The 25,417-nt window shown below is 33.8% G+C and overlaps 1 protein-coding gene across 2 annotated transcripts in view; it reads right to left on the minus strand.

Moving 5' to 3' along the window:
- ERBB4 (erb-b2 receptor tyrosine kinase 4) overlaps window positions 1-25,417 on the minus strand; it is a gene marked incomplete at both ends in the record, with an annotated part of 1,145,028 nt that overhangs the window by 287,505 nt on the left and 832,106 nt on the right. For both annotated transcript variants that reach the window (XM_081242707.1, XM_081242706.1), the window contains 3 exons: window positions 3,806-3,938; window positions 22,750-22,949; window positions 25,070-25,160. In XM_081242707.1, the coding sequence (XP_081098833.1) occupies window positions 3,806-3,938; window positions 22,750-22,949; window positions 25,070-25,160 (424 nt within the window). The remainder of the gene's footprint in view (window positions 1-3,805; window positions 3,939-22,749; window positions 22,950-25,069; window positions 25,161-25,417) is intronic.

Below are 25,417 nucleotides of genomic sequence, written 5' to 3' on the forward strand. Positions count from 1 at the left end.
TTTAATATCTTAGTTATATAAAAAAAGTTTTTATTTTGCATGTTTCATCAACAAGTGATATAAAGTATTCAATAGAGGAAATCTTCAGAATATGAAAGTCAAAATGACCTGGTATTGGGGATGGGGGGTGGGAATGGAGTAGTAGCTAAATTGTAAAGAGCATCAAAAGCATTATATGTAAGTGAAATTATATGATATTTACAGCACACCCTGCAATCATCAACAAAGCACTGTTTCTGAAAACAGCTTCTTGGGTGACTAAAGAGTTAGGATACTAAATGAAGGTAATAATTTTTATGGTACTAAAACGTGGGTCATGCTTTCCTTTCTCTTCTCGAAAACTCCCTTCCCCATACACAGAGTTGAGGAGTAAAATGAATATGTCATAAAAAATCATGGAGGCGGGTTTCCCTGGTGGCGCAGTGGTTGAGAGTCTGCCTGCCGATGCAGGGGACACGGGTTTGTGCCCCAGTCTGGGATGATCCCACATGCCGCAGAGCGGCTGGGCCCGTGAGCCATGGCTGCTGAACCTGCGCATCCGGAGCCTGTGCTCCACAACGGGAGAGGCCACAACAGTGAGAGGCCCGCGTACCACAATAAAAAAAAAAAAAGAAAAATCATGGAGGTAACCTAGCTACCTTCTCTTTTTATCTGTGTGGTTTCTGGCTCTCTTCCTTTCTGCTCTCAGAACAGATCCTCCTTGCAATTTACTTATTGTCACTGTCTCCATCATTGCCTTTTTTCTTCCCTGTCCCCTAGTGATTCTGCTGTGACTTTGCTAGAGATCCCCTTCCACTTGAATCTGATCTAAAAATTCACATTCTAGTGAGCATGAGCTTTGCTTACTGAGTTTTGTGTTTTTGCTGCTGTATATTTCTCACAGTTTTGTTGTGTTCTTGCTACCTTAGCCAATCCTGTGATCTAGAGCAAATACTTTAGATTTGGTTGGTGTTCCCAGCACCAAGATTAATATTGCTGTCTTACATCCCTTAACTTCTCTAGACCTCATTCCTTAAATATCCTCTGAAAAAGGAAAAGAAGGGTGTTTTGATGAGAACTTGTGAATATTAAACATACAAATGCCAACAAAGATCTGTGACTGGCACTCTTTCTGATGTTTCTCTGTTGTTATTAAAGTTTCAGAAGCATTTAACCATGTTGCCAGATAAGAAAAAACAAATTAAGATTGCATTGCAATTAGTTTTCTTGTTCATTTTGAATACTTGTGCATTGTAGTTAAGAGTCGCCAAAATATAGTGACTTATATGATCTGGATTTGAGTGCTAACAGCCAGGATTAACTGATTTTTTTTTCCATCTTCAAAAAATATTTTTAGGATTTATTCTTTAATGATAGTCAAACTATTTTTATATATAAATAAGTTCCCTGATTTTGGTAAATGTCATATTTGTATTTATTTTCAGCAGTGTATAAAGTGACTGTTCTACCTAACTATTTAATGAGCTCAGATTAATAGACACAAAAAGGAAATGATGATAATTGTTTTAACAGTAGGAATCTGAACAAGACATTTCTCATTTGATAATCACAATCATTATTATAATACTATAATATGATATTATAATAATAATAAACACATCATTATTATTCCCATTTTCCATGTGAGAAAACAGAGTTTAGGACAATTAGGTTATTTATCTGTGGTTGGACATTTCAAGCAGGAAGTGATTAAGTTAGAATTTGAATTCATGTTTCCTCAAAGACTGTCTTACCTGCCAGGCAAAGTTGGAAGTAATTTGGCAATACCATAAGGTTGGAGGTGGGGAAATCTATCATTGGGTAGGCAAGAATTACATCAGATGTTTATAAGATACTTTCATTTATTATCTTTTAAACGAAACCTTGTGCATGATTTCCTAGGGCCCCATTACTGCTGCAAAACTACATTAAGAACTTTATATTTCTTTAATATGTTTGATTTAATGATTTGGAAAATGTTAAACTTTCAAAAACAACAGGATAATCAGTGTTGTTTATCTAGGGAACCAGTATTTTTCCTTTGCTTAGCTTTCATTGTTTCACAAAAATGAGACAGAGAGTAGTGTATACATCCACATATATAGCAATTTCATATTTCTGACAAGTTTAAAACTGAAATATTAAAGAAAAACAATAGCATCTGTAAAGAAACAGGATGAAAATCAGGAATCCTGAGTTCTAGGGTTGGTATGGTGCTTTTACAATGTTATGACTTTGGTCAATGCTTAATTTTCCTACTTCTTACTGTTTATAAGATGCTTCTGTTTGATAAAATGATTTCTATAATCTATTCCTTCCTTAGAAATGCACATACATATTCAATACACTTTTAATGTAACACAATGGAATTAAGGTCTATTAGTTCCATTTTAATGGCATCAATTGCCACACACACAGAGAATCATATCTGATCTGATGTATTTTATGTACAGGAAATATCTTTCTTTCATAATAATGTGAACAAGCATTAATACAGTTCAATTCAATGATACAAATAGCAAATAATTTGCTATTCATTATCGAATTTATGAGTTGATGTGTTTTACAAAATTTCAAATTGAAATTTTCCTGATAAAACTATTAAACTCTTTTTTTCAGTAATGCTTTTATTGAGAGATAATTAATATACCATGACATTCACCTATTGAAAGTGCACAATTTAATGCATATTTTAGTATATTCACAGAGTTGTGCAACCATCACCATTTCAAACTATTAAATTCCTATTTAAAATTACTTTTATACTTAAACTTCTAATTTTAATTTCAATCTTTTTTCCCCCTAAATTCATGGAGGGAATTGGTTTGGTCACCTTTCAAAGAAGACACATATCTATATTATTAAGATCCATGGATTTTTATCCTTCTAATGTAAAATGCAAAAATAAAATGTTACCTGGGATCATGGAAACGGTTGTTAACATGGGACAATTCATGAGGCAGAAGAAGAAAGAACTTGAAAACTACCCTTTTACAAAAATGTTGAAAATCCTTTCAGTGAGCAATATAGGAAAATTTGACTCAGGGACAGTACTAAAAAATGCATTATCACACTAATGAAGGACAACTGTGATGCATGAAATGGTATGTTAGGATAAAGTGATTTTATGAGTATATGAAATGCCATGCAACAAGGTATATACTAAGTTTTATTGTTGTCAATTTGATTATTGTAGTACTGTAGATAAAATTTAAAATTCTTGATGTCAAATATAGCTTAGGTTATTTTTAGAAAGTGACAGACCACTTTCAAAAACTTTTTCAACTAGCAACTACAAAGGTAATTTCTCTATAGGGCTAAGCAGTTGTCTGAGACATAGAAATGTGTGTTGTTCCTAATACACAATCAAATAGACACGCAACCTAAATGGAAAAAAAAAATCAAAAGTTACAGTCATTCCAGGTGAAAATAAGAAAGCATGAGGAAAAAAACAAGATGGTTAAGACACTGAGGAGGAAATATTACTTATCACAATGTCCTTCATAAAGAAAATAGAAATACATTTTTCAGTTTTGCATAAGCATAAATTGCTATAATTTATTAAGAGTTATCTATTTTGGTACACATTTTTAAATATGTACATAATAGTCGATATGCATTTTGACTTATCTTGTTCATTCAAATAAAATGATTTCCCCTTAAAAGAATTATTTTATATGTTTTCTCCTTTATGCAACAAAAACTCTCCTTAAAAATCTTGGCCAGCATAAACATTCTGAAATTTAACCCTTTTATTATCATTTTAATATCTGAACCAATCAGTACCTCAAAGCTCATGAGATAGAGACATTATAAGAAGCCTTACCCATCATAGAGGTTACAAGACTCTATGCAGGTCCTTCCCCTGCTGAAGCGACGGCAAGACAGGCACTGGTCTGGCCCAGGTCCCCAACATCCATCGTTTGAACAGAGATGATTGCACACCATTCCTTCAGCAGCTGAAAAACACACCAAAATCAAGCGGGAATAAAACAGAAGCCTGCATCCAAACTTACCATTTTATTTTATTTTTATTTTTTTATTTTTTATATTTTTTTATTAGTTTCTGCTTTATAACAAAGTGAATCAGTCATACATATACATCTGTTCCCACATCCCTTCCCTCATGCATCTCCCTCCCTCCCACCCTCCCCATCCCACCCCTCCAGGTGGTCACAAAGCACCGAGCTGATCTCCCTGTGCTCTGCGGCTGCTTCCCACTATCTATCTACCTTACGTTTGGTAGTGTATATATGTCCATGCCTCTCTTTCATTTTGTCAAACTTACCATTTTAATATGAATCTTCCTAAGTAAAGCTATTTCTGAAGGAGTGAGAGAGATCTGTGGCACATAACTTTGCTTGCCTACTGAGTCACCATGGCCCACTTTACCTTCTACTTCTTTCATATTGCAGAGCCCCAGTCACTGTGTGTGTAGCACCATTGCATTTTTCATAAAAGTGAACAAATATCAATTGTCTATATCAAAACTCTAGGGAGAAGTAGTGACAGAAATTAACCTTCCAATTAAGGTAAGGAACAAAGCACATCTTTCTAAAGCCAACCCTTTGCTCCGCTAACACACCACACATTTTGACATCATTTCCATTTGAGAACTTCATGCAGAAACAGAACAAGTGATATTTGTCATAAACAAAAAACATCAAAAGGGGAAAATAAGGAAAAAAGAAGAATATATGAAATGTAAGAAGGGGGAAAAGAAATGGAAATAAAATACAAGTTTCTTACAGACCTCTGGTACACTGCTACTAAGATTACCTTGATATTTGAGTCAAATTGGCACAAGTAAGAAAAAAGTTTTGAAAAAATTTTAAACAAAGTGTGGTGGTTATTTATGAGGAGGTATAGAGATTACAGTAGTAACAAAGGTCTTTAGTCTTATCTCTATACTTTTTGTTGATGGGAGAAGTGCCAAAGAATTTGAGGCCATGTTTTAAAACTGCCACTTAAGGTTTACCATTTCTTTTCACTTTTATATCAAATAATACTTATTCAGTGAATTATTTTTTATACTGAAAATCATAATTTTAGTGAAGGGATAGCTATTGAATAAGAAGGGCCTATAAAGACTTCAAATGTTATTCTGGGTGTCTGAAAAGTGATTTGAGACTTCTGAAACCCAATTTTATGTGGTTTTCATAAAATATTAAAAAGTTCCCAGAAGATGAAAACATCAAAATCCTGTTTCTCTTCCCATTAGTTACCAACTGTATTTATTAAGGGATGCAAATTGTTATGATAAGAGCATTTGTGAGATGGGATGGAATAGCATTAACTATGCAATTGTAATTTAAAGAGGGATCATATCTGTGAAAGTTACCTTCTCTAACAAATGCCTGAGAAAGTGAATTACCAGCACCTGTGATGCTGATTAGTTTTAAAACAGGGAAACAAAATCTCCCAATTCATGTATTCTTTCTCCTATATTCTGGAGCCTTAAGGAGGACCCTATGTTAAACTGTATAAAATTCTTTCTCAAAGTAGACATAGACCTATCAAGATATCTTTTTAATTTATGACCACTTAATTAAATAATGTCTTCCAATATAGTTTAAGAGAGAAACCTTGTATGTGTGCATGTGTGTGTGTGTGTGTATGCTTAATAGTTTTATTGAAGTATACATGACATATACTGCTCATACATAAAGTATACAACTTTATGTTTTGACAGATGCCTGAAATCATGAGTTATATGTATTCAACCCAGGCAATGAATGTATCCATTACCTCCAAATGATTCCTCATGACCTATGTAATCCCTTCCCCCCACCCATTCCCCTCAGACAGCCATTGGCCGGCTTTCTGTTACTCAATACCAATTAGTTTACATTCCCTAGAATTTTATGTAAGTAGAAATATACAGTATGTACTCTCTTTTTATGTAGTTTCTTTAACTCTGCATAATTATTTTGAAATTTATACATGTTGCTGTGTGTATCAATATTCATGCATTTTTCTTACTGAGAATATTCCATTGCATGGATATGCCACATTTTTTAAACCAATCACCTATTGCTAGACATTCAGACTGTTTCCCATTTGGGGCTATTAAAAATTAAGTTACAGTGAACATCCATTTAGAAGTATTTGTATGGACATACACTTTCATTTCCTTTGGACAGAAATGGCTGGATAATATGGTAAGTATAGGGTTAACTTTTTAAGAAACTGTCAAATTGTTTTTCAAAGTAGTTGTACCATTTTACATTCCCAACAGCAATGAACTCAACTCAGGAGCTGAAGTTTCCTCATCTCTTTATCAATACTTGGTATGGTCAGCCTGTTTAATTTTAACCTTCCTAATATTATGTAGTGGTATCTCATTGTGGATTTGATTTGAATTTAAATGATTAAAGATGTTGAACATTTTTAAATTTGTTTATTTGCTATCCATATATCTTGTTTGGTGAAATGCCACCAAATCTTCTGCCCATTTTATATTGGATTGATTGTTTTCTTACTATTAAGCATTGAGAGTTCTTTACAGATTCTGTAAGTAGTGTTTCCTTGTCTTAGCCTTGCCTTTTTGTTCCTTTAACACTGTCTTTTGGAAAGTAGAAGTTATTAATTTTGGTGAAGTCCAATTTATCAATTTTATCTTTTATAAGTTGTGCTTTGGGCATCAAATCTAAGAAATTTTTGTCTAACCCCAAGGTAACAAAAGTTTTGTCTGCTCTTATCTTTTAGAAGCATTATGAGTTTTGGTTCATATGGTCTATGGTCTATTTTAAGTTAGCTTGTATATTATACTGTATTAGTCAGGGTTCTCCAGAAAAACAGAATAAATAGGATATTTTAATCTATATCTACATATTTTATATAATTTTTTATAAAGAATTGGCTCACAATTCTAGAGGCTGGGAATTCCCTTTTCTGCCATCTACAAACTGAAGACCCAGGAAAGTCCATGGTACAGTTTAATCTGAGTCCAAACTCCTAACGACCAAGAGCACAGATGGTTTAAGTCCCAGTCCAAGGGCAGAAGTAGACTGATGTACCAGTTCAGGAGTCAGGCAGAGAGAGTTAATATGTTCTATTCAGGCCTTCAATGAATTAGATGATGCCTATCCACTTTGCTTCACTCATTCTACCAATTCCAATGCTAATCTCATCCAGAAATACCCTGCAGACATATTCACAAGAAATGTTCAACTAAATACCTGGGCACCCCATGACCCAGTAAAGTTGACACATAAAATAAACCAACACAGGTACTAGGTAAGGATCTATTCTTTTTTTTTTTTTTTTTTTTGCATGTAAATATCCAATTTTTCCAGGACTATTTGTTGAAAACACAATCCTTTTGCCAGTAAATTGCCTTTGCATATTTGTTTAAGGTCAGTTGTCCACATACTTGTAGTTTTATTCATAGTTCTCCACTCTTGTGTTGATCCATTTATCACTCCAGGTATATTTTCTCACCTTTAATCTATATGTGTTTTATAGTTGAAGTTTGTGTCTTGTAGGCAGCATATAGTTGGGTAATGCTTTTTAAATCTAATCTAACAATCTCTGCCTTTAATTAGGGTATTTAACCACTTACAGTTATTATGACAGTTTTGGTTAAAATCATCGATTTTACTATTTGTTTGTCCAATCTGTCCTTTTCCCATTTTCCTCTTTTCATGACATATTTTGGAAAAACAAATATTTTATGATTTCATTTTATCTCTTTTTATTTCTTTGGCTTATAAACTATATAAACTTTTAAGTTGTTATTTTAGTGATATCATTTGTTTGCAGTATACATTTTTTTTTTTTTTTTTTTTTGGCGGTACACAGGCCTCTCACTGTTGTGGCCTCTCCCGTTGTGGAGCACAGGCTCCGGATGCGCAGACTCAGCGGCCATGGCTCACGGGCCCAGCCGCTCTGCGGCATGTGGGATCTTCCCAGACCGGGGCACGAACCCGTGTCCCCTGCATCGCCAGGAGGACTCTCAAACACTGCGCCACCAGGGAAGCCCTGCAGTATACATTTTTTTAATCAAGCTTTTTATTTTTAGATATACAGAGAGATCCATGTTTCCTTATCCAGTTTCCCCTAAGGGTAAGATCTTTCAAAACTATAGGACAGTAACACAACCAGGATGTTGACATTGATGCTGTTCAGGATACAGGAGATTTCCATCACACAAGTGTCCCTAATGTTGCACTTTTCAATTCATACCCACTTCCCTACTACCTTCACCTCCACCTTACCCACCCACCCTCTCTTTCTGCAACCACAAATCTGTTCTCCATTTTTTGTAATCTGGTGTCATTTTGTAAATGTTATATAACTGAGATAATACAGTCTATAATAACGTTTTTGAGATTGACATTTTTCCATTCAGAATACATCTCTGGAGATTGACTTAAGTTGTTGTGTGTATTATTAGTTTCTTTCTTTTTATTACTAGTAGTATTTTATGGTATGGGTAACCACAGTTTAACTATTCACCATGGAAGGATGATTGGTTGTTTCCAGGTTGGGGCTATTACAAATAAAGCTGCTATAAACATTTGTGTACGGGTCTTAGTGTGATGTAAATTTTCCTTTGTCGGGAATAAATGCTGAGGAGTATAATTGCTGGGTCATATGATAAGAGCATTTTAGTTAGTTGTTTTTGTTTTAAGAAAGTGCCAAATTATTTTCTAGAATGGTACAACAACAGACTCCTTATTATTCCATCCATATTTACTTTTAAAATTAAAAGTGGAATTACTTGCTGTTTCTTGTTCATAGACAAACTTTTTTCATATAAGATTTCTCAAAAATGCCCCCAAATAGCCTCCAAGAACCCCACAAAACTTTATTGAAAATTATAGATCCTTTTATTCTGTTTTAGCTTATTTACTTTATAGTTATCATTCTAAATAACAGATAAATGTAATTTTAAAAGATAATCTGAGGGAATAGTGACTATACAGAGCATTCTCCTGTATTGTTGTTCTCACATTATTAATTATTCTAGGTAACTCATAAAGTTTGTGGACTTTGCTTAATTATGATTCTCTCCATGTCTTAAATAATCATTAAATTGAAATACCATATATCGTAACTATTTTTCTCTTCTTTTGTGGAAACTCTTCAAAAGTTGAATGATTTGATGTTCTACTTGGGAAAGGCTGACAGTTTATCTGTTACACTAATTTTGAACTAATAGCAAGAGTTCTTTCCTCTGATTCATTCATAATGCAGAGAAAGAGGGTTCTCTCACTGTACAAAATAAATGTCAGTAGAAATGAAATTTTAACATAGGTCTCATATCACTGATTACTAGATGTATAAATGACTTCCCATTAAGTTATAAAGATGTAAGGAGTAAGAAAGAGAGTTCAGTCAAGCTGATTGAATATAATGTGTAAAATCAAATTTTACACAATAGATGAAGAATTAGAAAGGAGTAAAAGTTCAATGATATTAAAAAAATTAAGTTATAAAACTCCTTTTTATAAGCATTCAGCTATTTTAAGGTTATTTATAGAGCACTTCATATTCTTGTGAACATTTAGTACATTTATATACAATTTTTATATATACTTGCTTATGTGATAAACAATTATCAGAAGAAACCTTGAAGAGAGAAAAAAATCAAAAGTTATATTATTAAAAACAATTTGTAAAGGCAAGCAGAGTATATTCAAAATCATACTGCACAATATCATGAATCTCTGACTGTTCGTATTCATCACTTTCCTGTTCTTGTAGAAAATATAATCAATGCCTCAACTTCTTTGTATATCATCTTCTGTCTAAGACCCTCACATTTGTTTTCAGTTTCTTCCTTTAGGATGTTGACAAGCCACCAGTACACTCCTGTACTGCCCATTTCATGATAGTCTATCAACTTCTTGATCTATTTATTTCACCAGCTCACATTAATTTTTTTCAGGTGTGAAAGCCTCTCACTCTTGTCCCTTCTCCCTTAATTTTCTGTTATCTGCTTTGACATTAGTTGAAAAAGAGCGTATTGGCTTCACGCAAACTCCTACCTTCTATTCTGCTGCCTACTACCTTCCTTAGTCTGTATTCCGATGCTCAATTTCAGAGCAGTTTTGCATCAGGGAAACAGTATCTATTGGAGGAAAGCAATAATACAAACAGGAAACCATAATAATTACTTTCTTCTCATTCTTTCCAAAGGACTAGATGATGCTATTCAAGGCTGGTTGATCATTTTCTGCAGAGTGAAAACATGGGAAGTGTCTCCACAAAAGGCCAAGGAAAATACTTCTTTGAATTTCTTAAGAGAAAAGAAGTTTTCAATCAGCACCAAGAATTCAACTGCTCTCTGACCTCCCAGAGTGATAGTCCCATAGGAAGGAGTAGAACGGCCTATTCAATGGCTTACAGTTTGAAACATCATTATAAAGCTCTCTAAAGAAACTTTAGCAATGTAGTTGTTAAGCAATCTTTAACTTCTCTTTTTTTCTGGAAGCTGTAAAATTGTGTTTTCTTTATCTCATCTGAATTATACCTATTAAATTATGTCTGTTAAAAATTTGGAGAGATAATAATATGCTTAGTATTTCGACCTTTACAGAGAATATTGAACTTGCTTTCGTTAAAATAGAGGCAAGCTTAAATAATGGATCTTGCTACTGTGATGCATGTGTGAAAGTAAATGGATTAGCTCAAAATATTGAAATGAAGTACCCATCTACAAGCACAAAGGCAGAAAAAATATCTTCTCTTTCACTGTACAAGACTACCTACGTATGCTGTTCGCATTAGTTACCATATGTAGAGGCATGGGTTTGACTTGGAATGTATTTGGACAGATACCATTAATTTTTTTCTATAAAGTCTGAAAAATATGATTTAGTTGTAACAGTTCAGTTTTTCTGATCAGGTCAACATAGGTTCAAATCCTTACGCTATGACTAGCCATGCAGCCTTGGGAAATTATTTACATATTACTTATCTGTAAAGTAAATAATTTTCTGGGTTATGATGAAGATTAGACATCATATTAGTAGTATACAATGCAGGGTTACTCATCTAACTAAGCCCTCAATAAACATACTTAAGAGAAATGTGGAAACATACAAGTATATCCATGTGTTTACTTTTAGAAGTATTTGTTGAGAAACTACTTAGTTTATACTGGACAATGCTAAGAAATGGGGATATGATGGAAATATGAAATAAAATACATATTGTCTCTATGTAGGGATTACAGTCCAGTTAGGAAGACAGCATTAGATAAATAATCATTTATATTGTATAATATATATATTTGAGAGAGAAAATATAACAGTTGTCCTAACCTAATGGGTAGGTAGCATTAGGTCAGTCCACAGAAAGAGGGACAAGAATGTGAAATGAGAAGGATAAATAGGAATTATTAAGCAAAGAGGGCTAGGGGAAATTGGGGATTACAAGTCTAATCAAGAGAGTCTGAGCAGTGAATAAGATCAGTGCTTTCACAGAACTGACTGCACATGAGCACTGAGTGGGAAAGTAATATCTGATGAACTAGTGAGGTGAAAAATGGCCAGATTATGTAGGACCTAGTGACCATTTAAAGGGTTTTCTGCTTTGTCCAAAGAGATGTGGGAAACTGAGGAAGGACTTTAAGCAGGAGAGTTAGGATCTTATTCTTAAAATATCACTCCAATTGCTTTGAAGGGACTGATTTAAAAACATGTTTGAACAGTTGGTGGCAGAGAGAAAATGGTGAACTGTTCAGAGATAGGCATATGACTCAAGCAGGGTCAACCAGGGCTCTTTCCACAAAACAGATGCTATGAGAGAGAAAGTAGAGCTATTTTACCTGTATTTATAAACTTTGTGAATTCTCCAAGACAAGGCCAAACATTTTTAATGAAGAAAGAGAGCTGGCCTAAGAAGAAAGCAGAATCGGGCAATGTCGAAGGACTGAGTGCTGGTGATGTTGTTTAACCCGTAGATCCATCTGTGCCTGAAGGAATATCCCTTGCAATTCTCAGTTCTGTGAGCTGATATGCTCTCTTGTTTGCTTTTATTTTCTATTTCTTTTTTGCCTTTTAATTATGCTTATTATTTTCTTTGTTATATGAAAAGATTTAAAGCTTGTACAGTTATGGCCAAGTTTTATTTTTTCCAACTTTATTGAGACAAAGTTACTTCTAAAATTGTTTAAATTTAAGGTATACAATGTGATTTGAAACACATATATATTATAAAGTGTTTATCACAATAAGTTCAGTTAATACATCCTTCACCTCATGTAATTACCATTTTGTTATTGTGGTGGTGGTGAAAACATTAAACCTCTACTCTCATAGCAATGTTCAAGTATAAGATAGAGTTTTGTTAACTATATTTGCTATGCTGTACCTTAGATCCCCAGAACTTATTCATCCTATAACTTAAAGTTTGTACACTCTGATCTGCATCAGTCCATTTCCCCCACTCCTCAGACCCTGAAAACCACCATTCTACTCTCTGTTTCTATGAGTTTGATGTGTTTAGATCCCACATGAAAGTGATATCATACAGTATGTGTCATTCTCTGTCTAACTTAACTCACTTAGCATAATGTCTTGAATGTCCACCTGTGTTGCCACATATGGCAGGATTTTCTTCTTTTTTATGGCTGAATAATATTCTAGTGTGTGTGTATGCATGCACACGTACATGTGTATATATGACAAATATTCTTTATCCATTCATCTGTTGAGAGACACATGGTTTCCATATATTGGCTATTGTGAATAATGCTGCAGTGAGCATCAGGATGCAGAGAAGTGGGATTGCTAGATCATATGGTAATTCTATTTTTATTTTTTTGAGGAACCTCCACACTGTTTTCCATCATGGCTGCTTCAATTTACATTCCCATCAACAGTGTAACAGTGGTCCCTTTTCTCTATACCCTCACCAGCGCTTGCTATCTCTTCTCTTTTTGATAATAGCCATTCTAACAGATGTGAGGTGACATCTCACTGTGGTTTCATTTTGTATTTCCCTGATGATTAGTGATTTTGAGCACCTTTTCGTGTACTTGATGGCAGTTGTATGTCTTCTTTAGAGAAATGTCTATTTGTATCCTCTGCCCATTTTTTAACCAGATTGTTTGTTTGTTTGTTTTGTTACTGAGTTGCATGAGTTCCTTATATAACTTGGGTATTAATGCCTTATCAGATATATGATTTGCAAATATTTCCTCTCATTCCGTGGGTTGGCTTTTCATTTTGTTGATTGCTTTTGTTATTGTTTTTGCTATGCAGAAAATTTTTACTTAATGTAGTCCCACTTATTTTTATTTTTGGTGCTTCTGCTTTTGGTGTCATATCCATAAAGTCATTACCAAGACCAACAGCAAGGAACTTACCTTCAATGTTTCTTCTAGGAATATTGTGGTTTTGGTCTTATGTTTAAGTCCTTAATCCTTTTTTTTAAACATCTTTATTGGAGTATAATTGCTTTACAATGGTGTGTTACTTTCTGCTTTATAACAGAATCAACTATACAGATACATATATCCCCATATCTCCTCCCTCTTGCATCTCCCTCCCACCCTCCCCATCCATTTGCATTCATTTTGTGAGTGGCATAGGACAGGGGTCCACTTTCTTTCTTTTGCATGTGAATATCCATGTTTTCCCAACATCATTTTGAAGAACTATCCTTTCCCCATTGAATATTCTTGTCTCCCTTATCAAATATTAGTTGAACATATTTGTGGATTTATTTCTAGGTTCTTCATTCTGCTCCACTGACCTATGTGCCTGTTTTTATGCCAGTACCATACTATTTTAATTACTATGGCTTCCAAACATTGGGGATATTATTCAACTTTCTGGACATCTGTATATTCATCTGCAAAATGGTGATAATTATACTTTACAGCGTGGTGGTGATGATTAAATTAAACTATACAGGTTGAATCTGGCACTTTTCCTCTACTTAGCTAAATATTGCAGACACCTAAAATCAGTGAGAAGAAATGCATTATTCAGTAAATTATGTCAATATCCTAGCCAAATTAAGATTTTTAAAAATTATGCTGTACCAAAACTTCTAGATGGATTAAAAATTTCAATATAGTTTTAAAGTACTAGAAGAAAAAAGACAGACTAGGCCAAGATCACAAACATAAAAAAGAGAATGATGTATCCATTTAACTAGATAAAAACATAAAATGTTTGTCTATCAAAAGACAAAATTTTAAAAAATTACATATAGAAGGAAAATTATACACAACATATTTAAGACACAAAAATTTAATGGATTTAATTCATGATGAGCTCTTTCAAATCCAGAATTAAAAAATGAATAAAGCTTATAACTATGTAATATACAAAAAATAAATAGAAAGGATCAGTCAACACATAAAAAGAGGCTCAATATCAACTAAAAAATATAGATTTAAAAGACCTCTTTTTCATATTTCTGATCACCAAAATTTAAATCCATGGATAATATCAAGTGTTGTAAAGAGTAGTGGAAAATATTCCGTATCAAACATTGTTTAGGACAAGTGTAAACTAATCTAGTATTTTTGAAAGATGACGTAGCAATATATACCAAATTTTATTACATATAACCTCATTTCACAGAAATTCCACTTTTAAGTGTTTAACCCAAGGAAATGATTGCATAGTACAAAATGTTTTATGAACTAAGATTCACATTATGGCAGTACTGATGTGAAAAATAGAAAATAAATGAAATTACCATTAATATGGCACTTATTCAATAAATATTTTTATACACAGCTTAATTGAAATTATATCAAGCATCTTTTAGGGCCATAATGCTATGAGATTGAAAATCAATTACAGGAAATAAAAGCTGTAAAAAAGCACAAACACATTGAGGCTAAATAGTGCACTACTAAATAGCCAACAGATAACTTTAGAAATCAAAGAAGAAATAAAACAAAATACATAGAAACAAATGACAACGAAAACACAATGACCCAATATGTATGGACACAGCAAAAGCAGTTCTAACAGGGAAGTTTATAGCAATGCAATGTCACCTCAAGAAACAAGAAAAAAGCTCAAATAAACAATTTAACCCTACACTTAAAACCACTAGAGAAAGAAGAACAAGAAAACACAAAGTCAGTCAAAGCAAAGAAATCATAAAGATCAGAGCAGAAATAAATGAAATAGAAATGAGGAAAACAATAGCAAAAATCAATAAAACTAAAAGCTGGTTGTTTGAGAAGATAAACAAAATTGATAAATCCTTAGCCAGACTCATCCAGAAAAACAAAGGGAGAGGACACAAATCAATAAAATTAGAAATGAAAAAGGAGAAATAACAATTGACACTGCAGAAACACAAAGGATTATAAGTGACTACTGCAAACCACTATATGACAATAAAATGGACAACCATAAAGAAATGGAAAAATTCTTGGAAAGATAAAATTTTCCAAGACTGAACCAGAAAGAATTAGAAAAAATAAACAGACTTATCACAAGCAATGGAATTGAAACCATAAATAAAAATCTTCCAACAAACAAAAGTCAAGGACCAGATGGCTTCACAGGCAAATTCTATCAAACCTTTAGAAAAGAGCTAACACCCATTCTTCTCAAATTCTTCAAAAAATTGCAGAGGGAGAAACACTCCCAAATTCATTCTACGAAGCCACCATCACCATGATACCAAAACCAGAAAAAAGGTATCACAAAAAAAGAAAATTAGAGACCAATATTACTGATGAACATAGATGCAAAAATCCTGAACAAAATAATAGCCAACAGAATCCAGAAACACATTTAAAGGATCATACATCATGATCAAGTGGGATTTACCCTAGGGATGCAAGGATTCTTCAGTATATGCAAATCAATCAATGTGATTCACCACATTAACAAATTAAGGAATAAAAACCATATGATCATCTCAATAGATGCAATAAAAGCTTTCAACAAAATTCAACACACATTTATGATAAAAACTCTCCAGAAAATGGGCAGAGAGGGTAACTACCTCAACATAATAAAGACCATAGGGCTTCGCTGGTGGCGCAGTGGTTAAGAATCCATCTGCCAATGCAGGGGCCACAGGTTCAAGCCCTGGCCCGGGAAGATCCCACATGCTGTGGAGTAACTAAGCCCGTGAGCCACAACTACTGAGCCTGAGCTCTAGAGGCCACGAGCCACAACTACTTAAGCCCGTGCACCTAGAGCTCGTGCCCCGCAACAAGAGAAGCCACTGCAATGAGGAGCCTGCACAACGAAATGAAGAGTAGCCCCTGATCGCCACAACTAGAGATAGCCCAGGTGCAGCAACGAAGACCCAATGCAGCCAAATAAATAAATAAATAAATTTAATTAAAAAAAATAAATAAAGGCCATATATGACAAACCCACAGCAAGCGTCATATTCAATGGTGCAAAACTGAAAGCACTCCCTCTAAGATCAGGAACAAGACAAGGATGTCCACTCTCACCACTCTTATTCAACATAGTTTTGGAAGTCCTAGCCATGGCAATCAGGGAAGAAAAAGAAATAAAAGGAATACAAATTGGAAAAGAAGAAGTAAAACAGTCACTCTGCATATGACATGATACTATACATAGAAAATCCTAAAGATGCCACCAGAGAACTACTAGAACTAACCAATGAATTTGGTAAGGTTTCAGGATACAAAATAAATGCACAGAAATCTGTTTCATTCCTCTACAGCAACAGTGAAAAATCAGAAAGAGAAATTAAGGAAACTCTCCCATATACTATTGCAACAAAAAGAATAAAATACCTAGGAATAAACCTGCCTAAGGAGGCAAAAGACTTGTACTCAGAAAACTATAAAACAGTGATGAAAGAAATCAAATATGACAAAAACAGATGGAGAAATATACCATGTTCTTGGATTTGAAGAATCAATACTGGAAAATGACAATACTATCCAAAGCAATCTACAGATCCAATGCAATTCCTATCAAACTACCAATGGCATTCTTCACAGAATTAGAACAAAAAATTTTACAATTCATATGGAAACACAAATGTCCCCAAATAGCCAAAGCAATATTGAGAAAGAAAACGTAGTTGGAGGAGTCGGGCTCCCCGACTTCAAACTATACCACAAAGCTACAGTAATCAAGACAATATGGTACTGACACAAAAACAGAAATATAAATCAATGGTACAGGACAAAATGCCCAGAGATAAACCCACGCACATATAGGCACCTAATTTTTGACAAAGGAGGCAAGAACATACAATGGAAAAAAGACAGCCTCCTTAATAAGTGGTGCTGGGAAAACTGGACAGCTACATATAAAGGAAAGAAGTTAGAATACTACCTAACACCATACACAAGAATAAACTCCAAATTGATTAAAGACTTAACTGTAAGACCAGACACTATAAAACTCTTAGAGGAAAACATAGGAAAAATACTCTTTGACATAAACCACAGCAAGATCTTTTTTGACCCACCTCCTAGAGTAAGGAAATAAAAACAAAAATAAACAAATGGGACTTAAACTAAGTTTTTGCATAGCAAAGGAAACCATAAACAGAAAAAAAAAAAAACAACCCTCAGAATGGGAGAAAATATTTTCAGATGAAACAACAGACAAAGGATTAATCTCCAAAATATACAAACAGCTAATGGAGCTCAATATCAAAAAAACAAACAATCCAGTTAAAAACTGGGCAGAAGATCTAAATACACATTTCATCAAAAAAGACATACAGATGGCCAAGAGGTACATGAGAAGATGCTCAACAGCACTAATTATTAGATAAATGCAAAAGAAAACTACAATGAGGTATCACCTCACACTGGTCAGAATGGCCACTATCAAAAAATCTAGAAACAATAAATGCTGGAAAGGATGTGGTGAAAAAGGAACCCTCCTGCACTGTTGGTGGGAATGTAAATTGATACATCCACTATGGAGAACAGTAAGGAGGTTCCTTAAAAAACTAAAAATAGAACTACCATATGACCCAGCAATCCCACTACTGGGCATATACCCTGAGAAAACCATAATTCAAAAAGAGTCATGTACCACAATGTTCATTACAGCTCTATTTACAACAGCCAGGACATGGAACCAACCTAAATGTTCATCCACAGATGAATGGATAAAGAAGATAAGGCGCATATATACAATGGAATATTACTCAGCCATAGAAAGAAATGAAATTGAGTTATTTGTAATGAGGTGGATGGACCTAGGGTCTGTCATACAGAGTGAAGTCAGAGCAAAGCAAATATCATATCCTAACACATATATATGGTATCAAAAAAATAAATGGTACTGATGAAATTAGTTGCAGGGTAGGAATAAAGATGTAGACATATAGAGTGGACCTGAGGACACAAGGTGGGAGGGAGAAGCTGGGGCAAAGTGAGAGTAGCAGCAACATATATACACTACTGAATGTAAAATAGTTAGCTAGTGGGAAGCAGCAGCATAGCACAGGGAGATCAGCTTGGTGCTTTGCGATGACCTAGAGGGGTGGGATATGGAGGATGGGAGGGAGGCTAAAGAGGGAGGGAATATGGGGACATACGTATGCATATGGCTGATTCACTTTGTTGTACAACAGAAACTAGCATGGTATTGTGAAGCAATTATACTCCAATAAAGATCTATTAAAAAATAAATTATGTAAAAGAATAAGGCATACTGAGTGAAGTAAGTCAAGCAGAGAAAGACAAATATCATACTATATCACTTATACATGGAATCTAAAAAAATAGTAGAAATGAACTTATTTACAATAAGTGAAATTTTCTCCAGTCACAGATTTAGAAAACAAACTTATGGTTCCCAAGAGGGAAAGGGTCAGGGGAGGGATAAACTGGGAAATTGGGATTGACATATACACACTACTATATACAAAATAGATAACTAATAAGGATCTACTGTATATAACAGGGAACTTTACTCAATACTCTGTAATGACCTATATAGGAAAAGAATCTAAAAAACAGTGATATATGTATATGTATAATGGATTCACTTTGCTATACAGCAGAAACTAACACAACATTAGAAATCAACTATACTCCAACAAAAAGTAAAAAAAAAAAAAAAAAAGAATAAGGAAGAGCTCTATATACTGACATGGAAGATTCTCAGTATTTAAATATATATGGTATGATCCAATTTATATATGAACATATATTTCATTATCTATTTACCTATTTACCAAAAAGTATGTATTATTTTATATATGTGTATTGTTTTGTTTTCTAACAATGATAAAACACTATTATAATTAGAAAAATAAAATTATTTCAATTTGAAAGGTAATTATGAATATAGATTCTCTCATTTTTATGTTGGTTTTAAGTGTATATGTGCAAATATTTTAAAAATAGAGATGTCTGAGTTCAAATGTAATTCAGATTATGAAGGTTCAGTGTAGGATTTATCTCTTCACTGTTTATATTCTGGTGTTAAAAAGTTATGCTTAACTATTTAAAGAAACTTCAAATACTTTTATAAACCTACTATAAAACTCCTTCTAACCAGCACTGTTTTGTCCCTACCACAACCATACAAATAAAGGAGATAGAAAGTGTTCCAGCTTTTCATGTCCTAGAGTTTCTCTCAATCTCAATCTCTTCAAACCATAAACACATCTGTATGTCTGTTTTGAAAATTTTGACTTAAAAGAATAAGATTGCTCAAGCTATGGTCATACTTTATAGATGAGGTGAGGTTTTTCTTTTATTGTTATTGATGTTTTAAATCATGTTGAACTCCAAAAAACACTGCTAAAGATCAAGGCTGAGTTTTCTTTTAAGCTACCAAGCCAATATACAGATTTAGATGAGAGTATATTCTGGTGACTGTGTGTGTTTGCATTTATGTGTGTGAATGCATGTGTATGTGTCCAAGGGTTGTGTACATGTGTATGTGTTGTGTGAGCATATGAATACACACCTTATGCTGTATGTCTGTGTATCCATATGTCTTGTAATGAATATGTGTGTGTGTTCATATATGTCTTGTGTGTGGTATATTAAGAGAGAATGTCTAAAAATGCAATATTTAAATACATTTAAAATGAAGCAAATATTTGTTTTCCTATTTGCAGATAATACTATGGATGATAAAATGGCCTTAATCACATGTGGGCAGCCATTGCAGGTTCAGTGTAAACATCAGCAGCACATCTGAAGTCAAGTTTATAGGATAATTACATTTCTGAAAATGCAGGATCCAATGTACTATGAGACCGAAACCCAAATTTTGATAAATGGATTTCATGCAAAGATTGTTTACTCTAAGATGTTAAAAATGAAAAATTATATGCTTAATATTAAATTATAGCACCACAAAACTGCTTTCTTCTAATTGCTTCATTTCTTGCTGAAACTGTAAAGTCAACTATAAAATATGTTCATGGTTTGAAAAATGGATAAACCTCCAAGAGACCTAACACTGAAAGATGAAGAAAATGTTAGATTTTTAATTTATTATTATTTATCTCCTTTTGTTTTTTCAAAATTTTAGGAGTCTTAAAGAGATATGGAATAATTACATAAATTTTTCCTATCTTGCTTTTTCACATTTAATTTCTTTCCACATTTTCTTTTCCCATTTGCTTTTTTTTTTTTTTTTTTTTTTTTTTTTGCGTTACGCGGGCCTCTCACTGCTGTGGCCTCTCCCGCTGCGGAGCACAGGCTCCGGACACGCAGGCTCAGCGGCCATGGCTCATGGGCCCAGCCGCTCCACAGCATGTGGGATCCTCCCGGACCGGGGCACGAACCCGTGTCCCCTGCATCGGCAGGCAGACTCCCAATCACTGCGCCACCAGGGAAGCCCCCCCATTTGCTTTTTATTCAGGTTTACAAAAGGTAAAAGAAGGGATTTGTGAAATGATTAAATGAGTTAAAGAAAAAGAATGTTTTTCTCTCATTCTTTTATTGTTTCTTAGTTTTTTGTGTTTTTTTTTTTTTTGTCTTCATACCAAAATCTTACCTTTAAAAGGTAGAGGTACTATTGTTTTATTTTCATTTTGTTTTGTTTTTTGAAGTAAGTGAAAGAAAAGGAGAGTATAACCCTGACTTAGGGAAATATTTATGATAGTGTTGAAAAAGTTTCTATTTTACTTCCATGAATAATCTACTTTGTCTGGGGCATGTACAAACATAAATATAGTATTGTGGGTTAAGAAGCTTAAGTAGAGAGAGAAAAAAAAAAGCAAGCTTTCTCTCAGGTTTCAGAAATGTATAAAACCAAGGAAACAACCTAGGCTCAATGAAAGGATAAATCTCATTCAATGTAGACATGCATATTTTGATATATAATAATATTTTATATTTCTTGATTCTATGAGGGACAGAAAAATATATAAGAACTTAACTTCACTCAAAACAGGAATCTCATGTTGCAATAGGTCTCTTTTCTCTGCAAAATACTTTTAAGGATCCAAAAGAGCTAAAATGTGAATTCCTCACAAATTATATTTTATAAAAATTGCTAGCCTGAGCTGACTTAAACTCTTTCTGGTACAAGGTGGGGTATAAATTAATTAATTAGTTCACAGACTACTTGGTAAGTTTAAATCATGTTGGCCTCTTAAGAGTTTACATTTTTTTTAAAGTCCTATAGTATTCATTCACATACTTAATGAACTTAATTATTATGTATGTGTACCCTTGTGATTGTTCCAATGGTGAGATTAAAGAAGCAAGAAGACTTCCTAAGAGCAAAATGTTTCTTAAGAAATGTGACTTTAAAAAAAAAAAAGAAAAAAAAAAAGAAATGTGACTTTTAAAAGGACTGACTTATCATGACCACAACAATAATATGCATTTGTAAACAGATCCTTTCAATTCTAAGTCATTTTATTTTATATTTATTATAAGTAAGTCACTACTATATGCATAGTAGTAGCACTTATAGGATGCAGAATAAAGTAATACCCAGGAGAAAAACAGGGAAGAATTAAGGTTTTTTTTTTGTTGTTGTTGTTGTTTGTGTGTGTGTGTGTGGTACGCGGGCCTCTCACTGTTGTGGCCTCTCCCCGTTGCAGAGCACAGGCTCCGGACATGCAGGCTCAGCCGCCATGGCTCACAGGCCCAGCCGCTCCACGGCATGTGGGATCTTCCCAGACCGAGGCAGGAACCCGCGTCCCCTGCATCGGCAGGCAGACTCTCAACCACTGCGCCAGCAGGGAAGCCCCAAGAATTAAGTATTAATCATTGGAGTATCAAAGTATAAGATGGGAATGACTTAGTTATATACTCATGAAAACATTATTTGCTTCTATGTAACAAAGAAGTGATGGAATGGATCAAAAAGTAGTAAAATACATGAAAAAAGAGATCGCTCCATGCCTACAAAAACACATTTATGAAATGAACTTTAGCAAACTTCTGGAACAGCATTTTTACACATTTCAGAAGAACACATTTTTTTTTCACCACTCCTAAATGGCAAATACTTTGTTATTCTATGTTATCAAATTCTCTGAAACAAAAAATAAACAGAAAATTTAATAGAGTGATTTCCATAAATTGATTGGATCCAAGGAATTACCCAGGATGCTTATTAAATATTTAGATTCCCAGGCTCCACTTACACCTATTGAATCTAAACCTCCACAGGAGGGTTCTTATGATTAGGCAAGATTTGAGAACATGAAATACATTATAAAAACATGCAATGTATTATAAAAAGTTACCCATTTGATTATTTTATACCAACCTTTTTTAAGGGTTGAGAAAAAGAAGACAAAAATTCTGACCCACCACTATGTTTAACTGTTTGGTCCAATGTAGAATGAGGAAAAAAAATGTTTAAGGTTTCTAGATTTTTAATGTTTGGGTAATGTACTTACTACAGTTTTCAGCTTTCCTGTTGTCCCGGATCACTATTCTTTGGTTGACTGTGCTGAAGAGCGTTGTCCAGTTAATGGTATGATAATAACACAGGTTGCTGTTGTCAGTGATATAGATGTTTCCTGCACTGATTTCCTTCAGGGATTGGAACTGTAGAGAAGTGATGCCCTGTTGCTTGAGGATAAGCAAGGAAAGGCCACTAAAGAGAGGGCAGAGGAAAAAAATTGAACAGTAATAATTGTTTTCTGGCCATGACATGCATTCTTGGAGTAAAATAAGGATGTCATATCTTAATCCAAAAAGAATGTTAATAGAGTGTAAAAAAGATTGAATTAATAAACCTGAGATATAAATACTATTTCTTTAAATGCTATATGCTGACTCTTTTAAAAGTAATCACTTGACCCCCCCAAAAATGCCCATCTTTTATAATTATGAATATCAATGATATGTCTGTCTCTGTCTATGTATGTACCACTGACATACCTGCTCACTGCCTTCCCTCTTAACCGCTGAATCTTAATTTCTTCAAGAATGAAATCTTGTACTAAGACTAAATAATTAAATAAATGTTTATGGGGTGACTGTTCATCTAGCCAAAGTAAGACATTAATTTTACTCTAACTATTTAATAGATTTAGACACACTTTCAGAAGGTAAATATCTCAGAGAATGACCATAGATATTTAGTTTTAATTTATACCTCAGAAACCAAAGCATTAATTGTAATATTTGAAAAATGTACAAGGATAGGAGATATTAAAAATTAAAGAGAAGAATAAAATTAAACTAAAATAAAAAAAATACTCAGAAGGCTTGGACAAGTGAGAAAGCATCTCTAAAATTTAAATAACAACTACACTGTAGAAACAAAATATCATTTCAAGGATGTTGTTTTCTCAACATAGTCCACTTTGTAATTAAATTCTTTTTCCATTTTCTAAAGACTAAATGTGTTTCCCACATTTCATTCAACTTATGAACATTATTTTATATTTTGGAAATCAAAGCTGTCCTCTAAATTTGCTTTGCTTTTAGTACTCAGACTTTTTTTCATGTGTTTTATATATACACATGCATGGAGAACTATAATATACAGATTTATAACTTGTGTGTGTACCCAAATGGGATGTAATTCACTCTCTCAAATCTTTGTTCCCATCATAACCACCCTTAGTTGTTGATTACAATGTGAGCATAATAATACCTTGACTTAGATTTATAACACTTTATTCAATGGATAGTAAAAATTGGTTCCATATAGCATTTGAATAGATTATATCTCTCAACTATCCTTTTTTTTTTTTTTTTTGCGGTACGTGGGTCTCTCACTGTTGTGGCCTCTCCCGTTGCGGAGCACAGGCTCTGGACGTGCAGGCTCAGCAGCCATGGCTCACGGGCCTAGCCGCTCTGCGGCATGTGGGATTTTCCCGGACCGGAGCACGAACCCGTGTCCCCTGCATCGGCAGGCGGACTCTCAACCGCTGCGCCACCAGGGAAGCCCTCTCAACTATCCTTTTTTATTAAGCACTTTTCCCCTTTACATTTTAGAACCTCTTACAGATATACCTGTTTTAATAGCAAAATTCAATGGACTTCCTGTGAACCATTATTATAGAATATTTAATGACAGTATTGACTTTAGGCATCTTTCAGACTTAAGTAGAAAAATTATCAAGGTCTCCTTATATAAATAAACTTTTAACTGTTCATAAACAATAATTTTGTGCAGATGAAATCTGAAGGAAAATAAAAACAGTGGCTTAATAAATACTAAAACATATATTTTTATTATGTAAATAAAATATTGACATTAGAACTTTAGAACAGTATCCTTCTGAGCCCCGATTATCTGTCCATTATTAACCAGCCTTTCATGTAGCATAGTGGACCAAATTCTAAAATATCAGCGCTGTGATGCTTTGTTCAAATGATAGCTCCAGAGACAAAACGAGAACCTCCTGGTAAAACAGCATTTGTATCCGATACACCGAAGTCATTACAAAGTTATTCAAGTCTATCTTTTAATTATGTTAACATATGATCAAAAAGAAGGTTCAGTTTTATGGTTCACATCATGTACTCCACAACTGCCAAACACTAAAATTACTTTAAGTGACAGGCAGTTGAAAAATCAAGTTGTATACTTTAAAGCACAATCAGGGGTATTTTTCATTGGGGGTATTTTTCATTGAGCTTTCCTTTAGAATTTAAAGTGGAAAACCAATATTTCTAGAATCAGTAAATCAATGAGTCTGATGGCTATGACATAATGTACACATGATGCAGAGACCTGTAACTTTGAATATATACACCTACCTATAGAGTACTCTTCCACCAATGGTCACCAGGTTAGAAAAAACACTGAAGTCAGTCATGTTTGGGGGCCATGATTGTATGTTCAAGAAACCTACAAAAGATAAGGGCAGTAAAATAATTCAGAATATCATTGTCTCAGTAACAGTGTTTAATACCAATTATTCTTAAAATATGATGAAAATGGGAGGTAAGAAAAAGGCAGCAAATATTCCTAGTTTTGAACCATTCTATATCACATTTCTTCTTCCAAGATTCAGTGTCTTACCCAAAGTTTCTGGGCTACAATACTCAATAGATGATGAATGTCAAAATAATGAACACCAAAAATATATACATACAGAATCATAT

This window comes from Mesoplodon bidens (genome assembly GCF_964165515.1).
Source record: "Mesoplodon bidens genome assembly, chromosome: 8".
Classification (NCBI taxonomy): domain Eukaryota; kingdom Metazoa; phylum Chordata; class Mammalia; order Artiodactyla; family Ziphiidae; genus Mesoplodon; species Mesoplodon bidens.